Here is a 14310-nt window from a genome sequence, read left to right as displayed (position 1 = left end):
CCCAAATCAGAATTACACAATATGAAATTATGCAAATTTGTTCCACAGATCACACTGTGGTCGTAATATTTTAAGTGCAGTATTTGAGATTGCCTGAACTCTGAATACAGAGCCCTGGTTAGTGATGTGAGGTGAGAATATTTTCAGGGGCCCCTGGTTCCTTACATGTAAGTGCATTCTTTGAAGAGCTCTCATTTTGAATGAAATAGTCATGTAAGGATTTAACGGCACTCTGAGAAGTATTTTTAGGCTTTCTGAGATTTTTTTCCAGGTTCATGGGTTTTGTTGCCACAAGGTATAGCAATAGAATTCCCTACAGTATCCCACTTTCTAATTACATTTTTTTACACCTCAGGAAGGACTTATTTTCAAACAATTCAGGCTTGGAATAAGCCTCATTTCAAGCATCTATGTTTCTTCTCCTCCCCCCCCAATTAATATTATATTATTATTTATTAAATATGTATAATGTACTGCCTTTCATCCATAGATCAACTAACTAGGAGCTGCCTGGTTCATGTCTCATCTTTGTATGAACTTTCTGTGAGACCTTTAGTGAACCACTTCTTTTTCAGCAGACTGACAAAAACTCGGGCAGTAAAAGATAATTAAAAGGGAATATAATGGGAAGTTATTAATTAGATATAAATTGGTTCTGCAATAGTAAAAAGATACAAAATAAGGAAACAAAGAAGGGCAGGGAGGGAAGTCGAAGAAAATATGGATCGATCATGTAAAGACTTAGGGGTGGCTTTTTTTTTTTGTTAAAATACATATATGAGAAAATTAAACATAAAATAACATTTATAAAAGAAGAAAACACCTCCGCTCCTGCCTGTAACAGGAGAAGGATGCTGGGGAGAAAACAGAACTTTTATTCCCAGTGTTACACTATCCATATTTCATATTCTTCATCATCATACATTATTAGAGAGAGACTGAGAGGTGATTTGACATCTTTAAATACAGTGGTACCTCAGTTTTTGAACAGCTTAGTTCATGAACAACCTGGAACCCAAACGCTGCAAAGCCAGAAGTAAATGTTCTGATTTTCGAACATTTTTTCGGAAGCCGAACGTGCTCCGTTTTGCGTCTCCTTGTGTTTCCTGTTGCGCTTCTAATTTGCGCTCCCCCCCCCCCAATTTTAATTCAAGCCTTCCGTTTCCAGTTGCAGTGTTCTAAAGTGATATCTGGAGCTTATATTTGGTGCTTTTCTTTTCGCTATTTGTTTTGCATTTTGTGTTTTAAGGCTTTTTCGGTTCATTTGTTTTTTGTGACTGTGTGGAACCTAGTTCAGCTACTGATTGACTGATTGTGTGACTGTGGAAATGGATAAAAGCCCCCCATCCAAACAATGACTATCATCAGTGCAGGTAAGAAATAATAATAATTTTATCATCAAAAATACTGATTTGTTTCTTTTATAGCACAGTACATTGATTATTGCTTTCATTTTATGGATCAATGGTCTTGTTAGATAGCAAAATTCATGGTCAATTACTGTTTTAAGGGTTGTTTTCAAAAGTCTGGAACGGATTAACCTGTTTTGCATTCTTTCCTATGGGAAAGCGTGCCTTGGCTTTGGAACGCTTTGGTTTAGGAACGGACTTCCGGAACGGATTAGGTTTGAGAACCAAGGTACCACTGTATCCGAAGGGCTGTCACATGGAAGAAGGAAATAAGCAGCTATCTTACCTTTAAAAGACATCTGAAGGCAGCCCTGTTTAGGAAAGTTTTTAATAATTAATGCTGTATTGTTTTTAACGCTCGATTGGAAGCCGCTCAGAGTGGCTGGGGAAACTCAGCCAGATGGGAGGGGTATAAATAAATTATTATTATTATTATTATTATTATTATTATTATTATTATTATTATTATTATTATTGGCTTGTTTTCTGCTGCTGGGGAAGGTAGGACCCGAACCAATGAATTTCTACTAAATGCTAGGAAGAACTTTCTGATGATAAGAGCCATTTGGACTCCTGCAATGCGCTCTACGTGGGGCTCCCTTTGAAGGTGACCCGGAAACTACAACTAATCCAGAATGCGGCAGCTAGACTGGGGACTGGGAGCGGCCGCCGAGACCACATAACACTGGTCCTAAAAGACCTACATTGGCTCCCAGTACATTTCCAAGCACAATTCAAAGTGTTGGTGCTGACCTTGAAAGCCCTAAATGGCCTCAGTCCAGTATACCTGAAGGAGCGTCTCCACCCCCATCGTTCAGCCCGGACACTGAGGTCCAGCTCCGAGGGCCTTCTGGCAGTTCCCTCCCTGAGAGAAGCCAAGTTACAGGGAACCAGGCAGAGGGCCTTCTTGGTAGTGGCGCCTGCCCTGTGAAACGCCCTCCCACCAGATGTCAAAGAGAAGAACAACTATCTGACTTTTAGAAGACATCTGAAGGCAGCCCTGTTCAGGGAAGTTTTTAACGTGTGATATTTTACTGTATTTTTGGTTTTTATGGAAGCCGCCCAGAGTGGCTGGGGAGGCCCAGCCAGATGGGCGGGGTATAAATAATAAATAATAATAATAATAATAATAATAATAATTATTATTATTATTATTATTATTATTATTATTATTTGACGGTGGAACAGATTCCCTTGGAAGGTGGTTGGCTTTCCTGCACTGGAGGTTTCTAAGCAGAGGTTGGATGGCCATCTGCCAGGGATTTCTTAGCTACCATTCCTGCATTGCCGCGGGTTGGACTAGATGACCCTTCAGGGTCCCTCTTCCAACTCTGATGTTTTACAATTCGACACACACACACACACACACACACACACGGATGCATCTGCACAGAACTGCATGGCTAACAATATGCTTAACAGACATCAGAATGACTCAAAAGTGAAAACCCACAAAGATTTAAGACCTTCAATACAAAAAAATACATATGTGAAGTTTTAAGGATAATTCATAAGCCTTTTTGGTTCACATTTCTAAAGGAACAATTTTACCTCAAAACTTATTAGGAACAAGGAATGTAGTCCTTTCTAAGATAAGGCTCACTTAAGACGAATTAATATTCTATTTAAGATAAAAGAGTGTTGAGACAAGTTAAGATAAATATAGGATGGAGATCTTACAAATGTGCAAAATAAAATATAACAGAAGGAAACCGGAAAAAGGACGGAGGGAAGTCGTATGCTCAGCAGAGCAAATGAGATAATGGTTGTTATGTTATGGTGCTATACAATTGTTAAAATTTGAAAATCAATAAAATTATATGCAAAAGAAAAGAAAAGAGGAATGTAGTCCTGTTTAGGGAAGCTTTTAATGTTTGACGGTCTATTGTACAGTGGTGCCCCGCAAGACGAACGCCTCGCAAGACGAAAAACCCGCTAGACGAAAGGGTTTTCCGTTTTTCGATGCGCTTCGCAAAACGAATTTCCCTATGGGCTTCCTTCGCAAGACGAAAGCCCATAGGGAAATCTCCAGGACAGCGGGGAAGCGCAGCGCGTCTTCCCCACTGTCCTCGGACCTCCTCCGAAGGCTGGCGGTGGGGCGGAGAGACCTTCTCCCCGCGCCAGCCTTCGGATGGCTGTCCTGAAGACTTGCGGTGGGAGGAGGGTTTTCCTTCCCACCGCCAACATTCAGAATGCTGTTCTGAATGTTGGCGGTGGGGAGGAAAAACCCTCCTCCCACCGCAAGCCCCGGGAACAGAGGAGAAGCGCTGTGCGCCTTCCCCTCTGTTCCCGGACCTGTCCTGAAGGCTTGCGGTGGGGAGAAAAGCCCTTCTCCGCACCGCCAGCCTGGCAAGCGGTCTCCATAGGAACGCATTAATTGATTTTCAATGCATTCCTATGGGAAACCATGCTTCGCAAGACGAAAAACTCGCAAGAAGAAAAAACTTGCGGAACGAATTAATTTCGTCTTGCGAGGCACCACTGTATTTTAATATTTTGTTGGAAGCCGCCGAGAGTGGCTGGGGAAACCCAGCCAGATGGGCAGGGTATACATATATTATTATTATTATTATTATTATTATTATTATTATTATTATTATTAACAAGGAGACTGTTTACCAAAAAACAAACAAACCAACAACAACCACCCGTGTTGAGGATGAAGGAAGTCAATTAGAAGAAAAGAACTGAAATATGGTACATATATCTAGTTACAGGTAGGTAGCCGTGCTGGTCTGCCATAGTCGAAACAAAATAAAAAAAATCCTTCCAGTAGCACCTTAGAGACCAACTAAGTTTGCTATTGGTATGAGCTTCCGTGCGCATGCACACAAATCTGAATAGTATCTGAAGAAGTGTGTATGCACACGAAAGCTCATACCAATGACTAACTTAGTCTCTAATGTGCTACTGGAAGGAATTTTTTTATTATGGTACATATATATTATTGATTATTTGTTTTGTATAAGTTTTCGTACATTATCATGTCTTATTTGTATTTTGTGCGTATTTTGTTGTTGTTTTTTCTTTTGATTCTGTACTATTATTTTCTTGTTTAGTTTGACAACTGTGTGTGTATATGTTGTAATTAAACAAAATGAAAACAAACAAAAATGGAATGTAGCGCTTTCTACCGTATTTTTTGCTCTATAAGACTCACTTTTTCCCTCCTAAAAAGTAAGGGGAAATGTGTGTGCGTCTTATGGAGCGAATGCAGGCTGCGCAGCTATCCCAGAAGCCAGAACAGCAAGAGGGATCATTGCTTTCGCTGCGCAGCGATCCCTCTTGCTGTTCTGGCTTCTGGGATTCAGAATATTTTTTTTCTTGTTTTCCTTCTCCAAAAACTAGGCACGTCTTATGGTCTGGTGTGTCTTATAGAGCGAAAAATGCGGTATATCTCTCACATGAAAACTTTCCTATTCCTGCCCATAGCTGTCCACATTTCCCTTTTTTAAAGGGAAACTCCCTTATTCCGAATAGGATTCCTCGCAAGAAAAGGGAAAAGTTGACAGCTATGTTCCTGCCCCTTTAGCGTATATTTTGGTCGTTGTTTCATCTCTCTCTTATTGCTCTGGGTGTACTATTGGCCTACTTTACAGGATTGTTGTTTGGACTTATGAATGTGCAGCACTTTGAATATTTTCGCCGTATAACTTTTTTTTTTTTACTTACCTGTCGATGGCTCTCCTGATTCTGCCCTCCAAGATTCAATAATGAGGGAAAAGGTGCCCTGGGAGAGAAGGAAGAAGAGAAAAGACAAGTGAGAGACTTGAGGAAATACAGCAGATATTTTTCTACTATAAAAAGCTGCCAGTTTTCAATACTCATGGGGGGGTAAATTTGGCAAAACAACAATTCCAAGTTTAGAATAGCCCCCAAGCATACGGAACATGGGAGAACCTCAATTTCCCTTAATTTAAACATTTATATCCCACCGTTTAAACCTGTAAGCACAATTGTGGCAGCACACAACAGAAGAAAAATCCTTTAAAACATTCGTTAAAAACACACACACACATTTGATTGACTGAGCTGAGAAATAAGACCAAGGGTACATACTGATATAGGAATGTATTAGATAAAATGTAAAGAAATATACAATAATAAGAGTACATTCATTTGTAAAAAAAGGAATATGCAACGGGATAGACAGGAAGTCCAAAGTGTTGGTACATATATGATTTTGGAATAGTTTTTTGTCCTTATTTCTTTTCTTTAGGTATATAAACCTTGTATACATGCTGCAAATTATATTATAATAAGCCTTGTGATGTAATATGATAATGTTTACCAACGTAACATAACGTTAATAAATAAAACTCAAAAAAAATAAAATAAAACACACACACACACTTTCTATCTGAAAAAAAAATCCACACACCACCAGCCATCATAAAATCTGCTCCCTTTTTACAATACGTTGAACAGGGTCCAAACCACTTTAATGAAACCTGTGAGACTGGATTCAAGTCGGTAGCCATGTTGGGTCTGCCATAGTCAAAATAAATTAAAACAATTCTTTTAAAAGGTTGTTAAAAAGACTCTTCTTAAAAACCTAAAAACTCCCTTAAAAGAAACAAGTCTTCAAAAGAGTTGTATTATACTCAGTTGGTCTCTAAGGTGCTACATTATAATTTTTAAATTCTTTTTGAAGGGTTCTTTTAAAGACCTTCTTAGATGATATAACTTTTTTGAAGACTTGATTCTTTTAAGGGAGTTTTTTTTGTTTTTAAGAAGAGTCTTTAACTATCTTTTAAAAGAATTGCTTTAATTTATTTTGACGGTGAGACTGGGTTATACGCCTTCTCCACGTTTGAACAGCAGCCTGACCTCCCACAACGAACTACTTTTGAAGAAAAATTGAAGAGGGGGAAGAAGAAGAAGAAAAGCTATCTGCCTATTTTGTTAGCAAATGTGTCACTTGCACAGGCTTCTACCAACCAGAGGGGGACAGTTATGTGAACAGGAATGGTTTCTGAGGACAATGGCCGAATCTCAGCAGCCCCCAAAATGGCGGCACTCTGGCCTTTCCAGAATGGGCCTGATATGTACTGTATTTTAATATTTTGTTGAAAGCCGCCCAGAGTGGCTGGGGAAACCCAGCCAGATGGGCGAGGTATAAAGAATAAATTTATTATTATTATTATGATTATTATTATTAGGCCTACTGTGACTAAAATGTGTTGGCCATGTTGGGGGAGATGTAGAATGGCAACCAGCTGGCAACTCCCTCACACATTATTATCACATTATTATACAGGGGTTCTGCACCTTCCTCCTGGGCCGTGTCCAGAAAGTGGTGTTGGGGGATGAGTGTTCAGACCCCTCACTTGTGGGATCCCTCAGGGTTTCATCCTCTCCCCCATGCTTTTTAATATCTACATGCAGCCGCTGGGAGAGATCATCAGGGGGTTTGGGCTGGGTGTCCATCAATATGCGGATGACACCCAGCTCTACCTCTCTTTCAAATCGGAACCAGTGAAGGTGGTGAAGGTCCTGTGTGAGTGTCGGTTGGAGGATGGATGGTGGCCAACAGATTGAGGTTGAATCCTGACAAGACAGAAGTACTGTTTTGGGGGGACAGGAGGCGGGCAGGTGTGGAGGACTCCCTGGTCCTGAATGGGGTAACTGTGCCCCTGAAGGACCAGGTGCGCAGCCTGGGGGTCATTTTGGACTCACAGCTGTCCCTGGAGGCGCAGGTCCATTCTGTGTCCAGGGCGGCTGTTTACCAGCTCCATCTGGTACACAGGATGAGGCCCTCCCTGCCCACGGACTGTCTCGCCAGAGTGGTGCATGCTCTAGTTATCTCCCGCTTGGACTACTGCAATGCGCTCTATGTGGGGCTACCTTTGAAGGTGACCCGGAAACTACAACTAATGCAGCAGCTAGACTGGTGACTGGGAGCGGCCGCCGAGACCATATAACACCGGTCCTGAAAGACCTACATTGGCTCCCAGTACGTTTCCGGGCACAAATGTTGGTGCTGACCTTTAAAGCCCTAAATGGCCTCGGTCCAGTAGACCTGAAGGAGCGTCTCCACCCCCATCGTCCAGCCTGGACACTGAGGTCCAGCTCCAAGGGCCTTCTGGCGGTTCCCTCACTGCGAGAGGCCAAGTTACAGGGAACCAGGCAGAGGGCCTTCTCGGTGGTGGTGCCCGCCCTGTGGAACACCCTCCCAGCAGATGTGAAGGAAATAAGCAGCTACCCTGTCTTTAAAAGACATCTGAAGGCAGCCCTGTTTAGGGAAGCTTTTAATGTTTAATAGGTTATTGTATTTTAGTGTTCTGTTGGAAGCCGCCCAGAGTGGCTGGGGAAACCCAGCCAGATGGGCGGGGTATAAATAAATTATTATTATTATTATTATTATTATTATTATTATTATTATTATTATGCAGCGAGAGGCCTCAGCTTCTTCCTCAGTCTTCAAGGATAACAGTAATTGCCACCTTACTTTTTGCGATTGTGTTTTAAAGTGTTCTTAATATGATGTTTTCACTTTGCATCCCGCCCTGGGACCTTAGAGCAAAGGGCAGGTAACTAACAACAAGAACAACTTTGAGTCTCAGTTATTTCCAAATGGGCCAGCTGTTGAGGTTGTGCTCAACAAGGCTGGTGATTCTTTCACAAAAATGCCAAAACAATAGCCCCAGATGGTTATATCTCCTCCTTGTGGTGAAATGCATTTTGTTCCATTTTATGCAAGGCTCCAATTAGAAAAATAATAATAATCTCAAGTTCTGGAAAGGCAAGAGTGCCGCCATTTTGAGTGGGCGGCGCTGGGACTCGGCCATTTTCCTCCACAACAATTCCTGTTCACATAACTCTTCCCTTCTGGTCGGTAGAAGCAGACCAAGTGACATATGTGCTAAAAAAATTAGCAGATGCTGTATTTTAGTTTTGACTTTAGCCCAAAAAAGATATCTTTGTATGCCACTACAGCGGCAAGACTGCTACTAGCTAAAATCTGGAAATCTCAAGAATACCAATGGCAGATGAAGATGTTGGACTTTTTGGAGCTGGCCAACCTGACTGAAAGAATCTGCGACCAGAAAGAAGAGGAGTACCAAGAAGATTGGAAGAAATTTAGAGATTATTTAGCCAAATATTGTAACATAAGATAATTAGAAGTCACTTGAAAGTATCAAATAGGTTTAGGATTAGAATAAGAATGAATTGTAAAGCATTATGGATTTAGATTATTAAGAAAAGAGAAGAAGATGGTAAATTTTATTAGAGTTAATTTTATTAGAAAGAGGCTTTTGGAGAACTGTTACAAGGTGATAGAATGAAATTCAGTCAGTTAACAATGAAAGTTAAATTGGGTTTTAGAAGTAATAAGTGTTTATATTCTTGTTTCTTTTTTTCAGTATTGTAACATGTTTTCTTTTGTGTGTTTTATATGTTATATCTGTTATAGAATCATAGAATCATAGAGTTGGAAGAGACCACAAGGGCCATCGAGTCCAACCCCCTGCCAAGCAGGACACACCATCAGAGCACTCCTGACATATGGTTGTCAAGCCTCTGCTTAAAGACCTCCAAAGAAGGAGACTCCACCACACTCCTTGGCAGCAAATTCCACTGTCAAACAGCTCTTACTGTCAGGAAGTTCTTCCTAATGTTTAGGTGGAATCTTCTTTCTTGTAGTTTGGATCCATTGCTCCGTGTCCGCTTCTCTGGAGCAGCAGAAAACAACCTTTCTCCCTCCTCTATGTGACATCCTTTTATATATTTGAACATGGCTATCATATCACCCCTTAACCTCCTCTTCTCCAGGCTAAACATGCCCAGCTCCCTTAGCCATTCCTCATAAGGCATCGTTTCCAGGCCTTTGACCATTTTGGTTGCCCTCCTCTGGACACGTTCCAGTTTGTCAGTGTCCTTCTTGAACTGTGGTGCCCAGAACTGGACACAGTACTCCAGGTGAGGTCTGACCAGAGCAGAATACAGTGGCACTATTACTTCCCTTGATCTAGATGCTATACTCCTATTGATGCAGCCCAGAATTGCATTGGCTTTTTTAGCTGCCGCGTCACACTGTTGGCTCATGTCAAGTTTGTGGTCAACCAAGACTCCTAGATCCTTTTCACATGTACTGCTCTCAAGCCAGGTGTCACCCATCTTGTATTTGTGCCTCTCATTTTTTTTGCCCAAGTGCAATACTTTACATTTCTCCCTGTTAAAATTCATCTTGTTTGTTTTGGCCCAGTTCTCTAATCTGTCAAGGTCGTTTTGAAGTGTGATCCTGTCCTCTGGGGTGTTAGCCACCCCTCCCAGTTTGGTGTCATCTGCAAATTTGATCAGGATGTTATAAATGTGGAAAATCATGGCAGATGAAGATGATGGATTTTTCGGAGCTAGCCGACCTGACTGGAAGAGTCCGCGACCAGAAGGAGGAGGAGTACCAGGAGGAATGGAGGAAATTTAAAGACTATTTAGTTAAATATGTTGTTAATTTAATTGGAAAAGCTTGCAAATGTTAGATAGGCTTAGGATTTAAATACGTAATGTTAGGAATTAATATGTTTAATGCCACAATAGAAAGAAAGAAAGATGTTAAGTGAACAAGTTAATCTGACGAGAAAATTGGTTTTGGAAAACTGTTAAAATGACATACACTGAAATTCAACTAGGGGGGTACGAGGAAGTCATTTGACAATGTTATTAGGATTGGTTTAAAAACGGTTGAGATCTATGTTTGTTTGTTTAAAAAAATTTGGAAAATCAATTTAAAAAATTGAATAAATAAATAAATGTGGAAAATCAATGAAAATAAATTTGGGGGGAAAAGAGAGTTTTGACTTTAGTTTTACTTCCAAAGTACTGTTATGGGAGGTGAGGCTGTTGTTCTGAAATGGCTTAGTAAACACCCACAATAAGGTGTGAGGGAACTGCCGGCAAGCCGCCATTTTGCATCCACCTTGGTACTTTTTCAGCTACAGTTAAAGACTAGAACGTGCGCACGCAAGGTCCGTTCCCACAGGCTGGCGAATGCAAGGAAACCATTTTTATACGTCAGGAAAAATGCTGAGTGGGGGGACAGAAAGGAGAGTCGTGGGGGTGCAAAGTGGTGAAACAATTCTGGATTATGATACATGAAGAGCTTTAAAAGATACAGGTGAAACTCAAAAAAATCAGAATATCGTGGAAAAGTCCATTCATTTCAGCAATTCAACTTCAAAGGTGAAACTAATATATGAGATCGACTCATGACATGCAAAGCGCGATGTGCTTCTACTTCTCAGAGGTCCAATCTTGCTAGATTTGCGATCCTTGTTTTGCTGATTTCCTTGAATATTCCTTGAATATTTCCTTGAATATTCTAATTTTCTGAGATTGTTAATTGGGGCTTTTCATCAGCTTTCCGCCAGGCTCATCGCAATGATATCAAATCAAGGCTTGACATATCTCGCTTTGCATGTCACGAGTCTATCTCATATATTAGTTTCACCTTCCAGGTTGGAATACAGAACTCAAGGAACTTTCCCACGATATTCTAATTTTTCGAGTTTCACCAGTATTTAGGAATTCGATCTGTAAAAAACCAGAGGCACTTTCGGTGGTTTTAGTATCGAGTGACATCCCTAAGGATAAAAGGAATGTATTCCTTTACGCAACCGCGTCAGCCAGAATTGTAGTGGCAAAAAAAACCTGATAAAATACCAGAATTATTAGAATGGAGAACCAAATTTCTTGAATTCACGGAGATGGCAAAATTAACAGCATCAGTTAGAGGCTACTCTAATCAAAAAATTAATAGAGTGGGAATGCATTAAGGAATACATGAAAAAAGTCGGTGCTGGAGATTAAAAATTAATATGCAAAAGTTTAAAAGGTGCAAGGAGATAGGATAATAATGTATTGAGGATCGAATAACAAAAAGTGGATAACACAACAATAACAAAAATAATAGGTAAAGGAGATTGCACACGGCTGGAGGGAAGTACTGGGCTGTGAGGAGGGAGGTGAAGGGATTAATTGTTAAAGATTGGTACAGGATTTAAATTTTCATAAAGATTTCCATAAAGAAAGCAGCAAGAAATATCAAGTAAAAGTATCGGAGAGGAGATCAGTGTAAATGAAAACATGAGACTTATGGTTTTGTTACATATGATTTTATTTTGGAGCTGTCTGTTTATTTTGGAGTTGTTTGTTGTAAAGAGTGTATATTATGTGAATAAAATAATAAAGGATTTGTGGGAGAAAGGAAGGAAGGAAGGAAGGAAGAAGGGAGAGTCGTGTGTCAATCTGGCCTTGCTCCAAGAGAAAGGCCTCCGAAAATGTATAAAGTTAGTAATAAATGTTGGAAATGTAAAGAAAAAGAGGGAACATTTTATCACATGTGGTGGGAACGTAAAAAGGTGAAATGCTTCTGGGAGATGATATATAATGAGTTGAAAAAAATGCTGAAATATACATTTATAAAGAAACCAGAAGCATTTCTCTTGGGCATTGTGGGGAGTGATATAAATAGAAAGGAATATAAGCTCTTTTTATATGCAATAACAGCAGCAAGAATATCACTGGCCCAAAAATGGAAGCAAGAATAATTACCGGCGATTGAAGAATGGAGGATGAAGTTAATGGACTATGCAGAATTAGATAAACTAACAGGAAGGATACGAAACCGGCGGGACCAGAAATTCACGGAAGACTGGAGTAAATTTACGGACTATTTGAAATGTATTTGCGAAGATCAGCCGACGTTTGTAGGTTTGCAAGAAGTTTTGTGAGGAGTATTATTGGAATTATTGCAAAAATGGAGGATGATTTGTCAAGAGATGTAAAGGCAATATAAAGTTAAGAAATGCATACGAAGTGGTGAAAACGGTGGATCATCAGAGGTGCTGATGGAAGTCCAAAAAGATTGTATAAGTGATAAGTTTTGTGGTACATTTTATAATTTATATGTTAAAATTAATAAAAAATATTATATATAAAAAAAGAGAAAGGCCTCAGGGTGAACATGGCGGCCTAAAAGCTGCTGGGCGGTTTTCCGTCTACCGGCTAAAATGGAGTCAGAGTTGTTTATGGGGTGACACACACATTAAAATAAAAATAAAAAGATGGTGGTGTGTTTGTCGGCCTCTGTTGGCTCCAAATGGTGGCTAGACTGTCCCCACCTCAGTCCAACATTTCCCTCACAATTTCTCCTCAGTCTCCTGTTGTTGTTTTCTGCAACAGCCTTCATTCAAACTCCCAGAGCGTGGCTTACAATTAATAAAAAACTCGACAATTCGATTCAGCAGAACATACTCGGATCCAAAAATAAATATAAATGGCTGCCTTCCCAACACCACATAGACCAAAATTGTAAAAGAAAAAAAGAAAATGTCTCTCATTTTCTCCTCAGAGCAAGAACTGTGAGGGAACAAGTTGGCGGGGAAACACCTTTAGGGTTACACTCAAATATTAAAATTGTGTATTGTGTTATCTGTTTCCCCTTAACTAAGTGAGGAAAAACAGCAAATAAATTCTTATTAAGCTGGGCTGCACACACGCAAAAATAATAATAAGAAGAAGAAGAAGAAGAAGAAGAAGAACCGTATTTTTCCGTGTATAAGACTATATTTTTTCTGAAATTTTTGAAATTTAAAATAAGGGGTTGTCTTATACACAGATAGTGTATTTTCTTAATTCTGATTCCCCCAAAATAGGAGGCGTCTTATACACGGAAAAATCCGGTAGTAGTAGTAATAGTAGTAATAATAATATTGTTGAGGGAGGCAGAGCAGCAAATGCGGCCCCCGGCCCCCTCCAAGTCAAGGTATCTAATACCCAAAATCTGACTAATTTATTTTAGCACCTGAAGCAGAAAATCTCATAACTGCTTCCCCTCTTCCCTGGCAGTAAAATAATATATGATGATGATAACATTAACTTAACAGTTGGCTGTCATGACACCCAAAATCAACTGCCTGAGGCACTTGCCTCATCCTGACTAATGGCAGGGCCAGCAGTCTTAACAAGGGTATCACTTCTTTAAAGAAGTCCCAGTCAGATTTGTTGCACGTGGATAAACCATACTGCCGAAAAGGAAAAAAAGAAGAAGCATTTACTTGTCTTTTGATAATGCACACACATAATTTGATAATTTACTTGTCTTTCGATAACGCGCACATATAATTTGATAATTTACTTGTCTTTCGATAACGCGCACACATAATTTGATAATTTACTTGTCTTTCGATAACGCGCACACATAATTTGATAATTTACTTGTCTTTTGATAACGCGCACATATAAGTTGATAGTTTACTTGTCTTTCGATAATGCGCACACATAATTTGATAATTTACTTGTCTTTCGATAACGCGCACACATAATTTGATAATTTACTTGTCTTTCGATAACGCGCACATATAAGTTGATAGTTTACTTGTCTTTCGATAATGCGCACACATAATTTGATAATTTACTTGTCTTTCGATAACGCGCACACATAATTTGATAATTTACTTGTCTTTTGATAATGCGCACATATAAGTTGATAGTTTACTTGTCTTTTGATAATGCGCACATATAAGTTGATAGTTTACTTGTCTTTCGATAATGCGCACACATAATTTGATAATTTACTTGTCTTTCGATAATGCGCACACATAATTTGATAATTTACTTGTCTTTTGATAATGCGCACATATAAGTTGATAGTTTACTTGTCTTTCGATAACGCGCACACATAATTTGATAATTTACTTGTCTTTCGATAATGCGCACATATAATTTGATAATTTACTTGTCTTTCGATAACGCGCACACATAATTTGATAATTTACTTGTCTTTCGATTACGCGCACACATAATTTGATAATTTACTTGTCTTTTGATAATGCGCACATATAAGTTGATAATGTGCACACATAATTTGATAATTTACTTGTCTTTTGATAATACGCAC

The 14310-nt window shown here is 39.5% G+C and overlaps 1 protein-coding gene across 1 annotated transcript in view; it reads right to left on the bottom strand.

The window, feature by feature from the left end:
• Positions 1 to 14310, bottom strand: part of DLL3 (delta like canonical Notch ligand 3) — a 186314-nt gene that overhangs the window by 154494 nt on the left and 17510 nt on the right. Inside the window, exon 3 of the mRNA XM_083627437.1 lies at positions 5082 to 5139. Within this exon, the coding sequence (XP_083483563.1) occupies positions 5082 to 5139 (58 nt within the window). The remainder of the gene's footprint in view (positions 1 to 5081; positions 5140 to 14310) is intronic.

The sequence above is a fragment of the Podarcis filfolensis genome, assembly GCF_964270895.1.
Source record: "Podarcis filfolensis genome assembly, chromosome: 8".
In the NCBI taxonomy this organism is placed as follows: domain Eukaryota; kingdom Metazoa; phylum Chordata; class Lepidosauria; order Squamata; family Lacertidae; genus Podarcis; species Podarcis filfolensis.
The sequence above is the reverse complement of the archived record's forward strand: the minus strand, read 5'-3'. Positions and strand labels throughout refer to the sequence as shown.